The sequence below is a fragment of the Zingiber officinale genome, chromosome 6B (genome assembly GCF_018446385.1).
Source record: "Zingiber officinale cultivar Zhangliang chromosome 6B, Zo_v1.1, whole genome shotgun sequence".
NCBI classification, from domain to species: domain Eukaryota; kingdom Viridiplantae; phylum Streptophyta; class Magnoliopsida; order Zingiberales; family Zingiberaceae; genus Zingiber; species Zingiber officinale.
In genome coordinates, this window is record NC_055996.1 from 84,688,944 (window position 1) to 84,692,663 (window position 3,720).

At 39.4% G+C, this 3,720-nt stretch overlaps 1 protein-coding gene across 1 annotated transcript; it reads right to left on the reverse strand.

The window, feature by feature from the left end:
- Positions 1–1,271: 1,271 nt before the first annotated feature.
- LOC121990372 (probable WRKY transcription factor 12) lies at positions 1,272–2,545 on the reverse strand. The gene is made up of 4 exons (XM_042544511.1): positions 2,180–2,545; positions 2,040–2,104; positions 1,791–1,958; positions 1,272–1,668 (listed from the first exon to the last, which is right to left on the reverse strand). Exons 1-4 carry the CDS (start codon positions 2,381–2,383, stop codon positions 1,506–1,508), a joined length of 600 nt encoding a protein of 199 aa, XP_042400445.1. The 5' UTR covers positions 2,384–2,545; the 3' UTR covers positions 1,272–1,505.
- Between the last annotated feature and the right edge of the window lie 1,175 nt (positions 2,546–3,720).

Genomic DNA, 3,720 nt, shown 5'->3' on the forward strand with positions numbered 1-3,720 from the left:
AGGACGGACCCTTCTAACACTCTGACAACTTTCCAAAAAAGGGTCAACCATGTCTGTGTTTTGTAGAGTAGAAGCTTCTTCACACAAACAACACAGGAAATATTCCCTTGATTCTCTGACGACCGTTACATAAAATACCAAAAAAGAATATTAGGTCGTTGGGTTGATAGACCTTCGACATGGTGAGTCGACCAACTGACTGAGTCCTCCTTTGTAGTTTGATCGACCTCCATTCATGGATGGGATCGAGTCGGCTAAAGAATGATAACCTTCTCAAACGTTTAGTCTTCGCTCTGCCGTTATACAATTGTGTGTAAAGAGTTTGATTCGATCGAGCCATGCGTCCAGCATGTCCGATCGAACCTTTGGTCTGACTGGCCAGAACACTCGGCGAAGACACCTGAAACATCTCTGAATGTCACTGATACAGCTCGAGGTTTCTTCGACTCTGAGGGATTCGAGATCCAATCGACTAGATCACTCAGCTGAACCAAATGATTTTGCTAACTCTGAATGTTGACTTCTGATCATCACGTCAACCGGCCTTCTCAACTTCGATCCCGACCCATAACCCCACCTTTTTCGTCGTATCAAAACTTCTTTTCTATCCATGTTGATACATGCCTTTAAGGATGAGCATCTATATTCCAAAATCGATAAACTAAACCAAGCCAACTGATCTAAATAAAATAAAAAGTTTAATTGATCAGTTCAGTTTTAATTTCAATTAACTTCTATTTGAATTTTTTTCAAACAATTAAAACAATTTCAAATTGTTAAGATTAATTTTTATTTTTGAGGTAAGATTAAATCTCTCTCGATAATATTAATAAATATAAATTTAAACCCCATATGACTTTTGACTTAGCAACCTTTTACATTTTATTCCCTTGTCATTCGACCAGACAATTTTCAGTACAAATATAAATAAAAATATTAATTTCCATTGTTAACATAACCTTAGATTTAATTTTTTCATACCAAAATATTTTGGTTCGATTTTTATTTTCCTCATGAAATTGATAAATGGAACCATGCCTTCTACAACTCTTATTGTACCCTAGAGAAATTAATCTAATTAATCTTGATTGTACAATATTAGCTGAACTTTAAAGAAAGCATCTAGCTAGCTAGGTGCATCTTCCAAATTAATTATTGATCGCTGTAAGTTCACAAACCATCTTTTTAACCTTCCAAATTATGTAAACAACTAGCTAAAGAATTATCAAGTAGGTTTGATGTTCAAATGAGTATTCCACGACATATATATATAACACAAATAATTAGTTGAATTGATCAATAATTAATACAAGCCAACTCCTCACTCAATTCCATGTCCCTAAACAAAAGACATATTCAGAAACATGCATTATTATTCATAGCAGAAAAGTATTATTTTTTTCCCTTTTCTTTCGTAATCAAGAAAACTCCGAAAACACTAGTGATTAAATTGGGACTTAATTTAAGTTATTAATTATGAGACAATTAAACTCGATCCGTGTGCCTTAAAATGAGCTGAAGCATTCATGTTCCGAAGAGTTGGCATCGTCACAAGGAGAATGAGTGTGCCTTCCCTCGTACGTCGTGATCACCATTCGACAATCTTCCGACAATCTCTCCACCCTCTTCTTCACGCGACAGTTGCTGTGGGTGCAACGATAATAACTTCTGCTCGATCGCAAATTCATAACTAATTAACCATTAATCCATGTTGAATTCGATCTATTTATGTTTCAAATCAAATTAAGATGCATGTGTATAGATACATACGTACGTACGTACATATATACCTTGGATGAAGACTATTTTTGACAACTTTTTGGCCGTATTTCCGCCACTTGTAGCCATCGTCGAGCACATCGACATCACTTCTAGTCTGGAAGCAAAACCTCGGCTCCCTCATCTTCCTCCTCACTTTCACCTTTCCCTTATCCATGGAGTTCGAAGTGCTCCTCCACCTACGTGTGCATGCACAGATCAGCTAGTATGAGAAATTAGAATCATCGATCAATCAATATCCGGCCCCTTATATACAATACCATGAATTGGCACCATCTCTGCAAGAGCTCTGATCATGGTGAGCTTTCAGGTCCGAAGTACCTACCTATTCACTAACTGTGTGAGGAACATCGATCGAAAGATTGTGTATATATAGTTGAGACTGATGATATATGTGTACCTCTTCGTTGCTGCTGGCGGCGGCGGCGGGGTTGGAGAAAGGAGAAGGCTGATCAGTGGACAGCAGGAATGGAGTACTGCTTGCTTGCGGTGGAAGTAGAAACCCTAGATCTTGGAGGGTGTCCTTGCTTGCGGGGTGCCCTAGTTCCACCACAGAGGGGGCTGAGGGGGGAGGGAGGTAGCAGCGTGAGGCACCTCCTTCCATGGATCAGCTGCAAAGATAGAGATCCCTTAGCTAGCTCGCAGCAACCCCCCTTACTCTTGTTATTGCTTTACGAATTAATACACATCCATTTCATGGTGTGGGGCAGTAAGGGGAAGGGGGAATTAACTGACAAATGTCGGCTAATTGTTGGTTACGTTGATTAATTTTGTTTCTTCGTTCAACTTCAGATTTATAGAGTTTGTCGGATACAGAGTAAATGCATCGATGGTGAGCAATTTGTTTACATAATAATAATTATTAACTTTTATCAGGTAGCAAGCGAATCTAACTCGAAGATGTACACACTCATTGCGAAAAGGAGGATAAGACTGAGAAAAGGAGAAAAGCTCGCTTCCAATTGCATAATGAAGCACAAAAAATATATATATATAAAATTGAATACCGCACAGAAAGGGTTTGTCTTATTCAATCATGAAATATAAGCGTACACTGAAACTGAAACTGAAACGTATGCACCAACTCATCATGTCTGAGCTTGCACTACAAACATATTTAATGTTTGTTGAATGTGTATTTCAGATTAATTTAAAGATACTTCGGTCGGCAAATTAAACCGCCCCTCAATCAATTTTTCGAATTGATTCATATTATGGCCTTGTGTCACTGTCCTGCGTTGTGACTGCTTAATTATTACAAGGAGAAAGACGAAAAAAAACAGTTAGGGTTTCATGTCATAAAGCTGTAAAACCTGGCTATTTCGTGTTGTCACTGTATTTCGTATTTGATTAAACCTATCCTCTCGAGGCCAATTAAATACATGCTCTTTGGATCAAATATCATGGAGGGTCAAATCATCAGTCAACGAACAATTTAACATGCGCATTCATCGAAGATCGTCGGTGAAGAGGATGGGAAGAACCTAAAATACACTTCAATGGAGGGTTAGAATGACATTGAGGTAATCAGCGACACACTTCAATGGAGGGTTAGAATGACATTGAAGTCGAGACGGGGAGGATGTTGACAACTGAGGCCGAGACAGGGATGATGTCGAGACCTGAGCCTGAGGTTATGGATGTCGATGACTAAGGGCGAGAGAGGTGTACGCTAGGATCCCAGACTAAGGCATAAAGGATGTTGGCAACTGGGGTTGAGAGAGGATGATGACGGGACTTGAGGCTGAGGCATGGATATCATCTATTGAGATCGAGAGAGGTGTGATGCCGGGATTTGAGAATAAAGCATAGAGAATGTCGGAGACTAAGGCCAAGAGAGGATGCCATAATTTGAGACTGAGGCGTGCAGGATATCGACAACTGAGGCTGAGAAAGAATTATGCCAGAAAGGATGAGCCGTGGATGTTGACAACTGAGTTT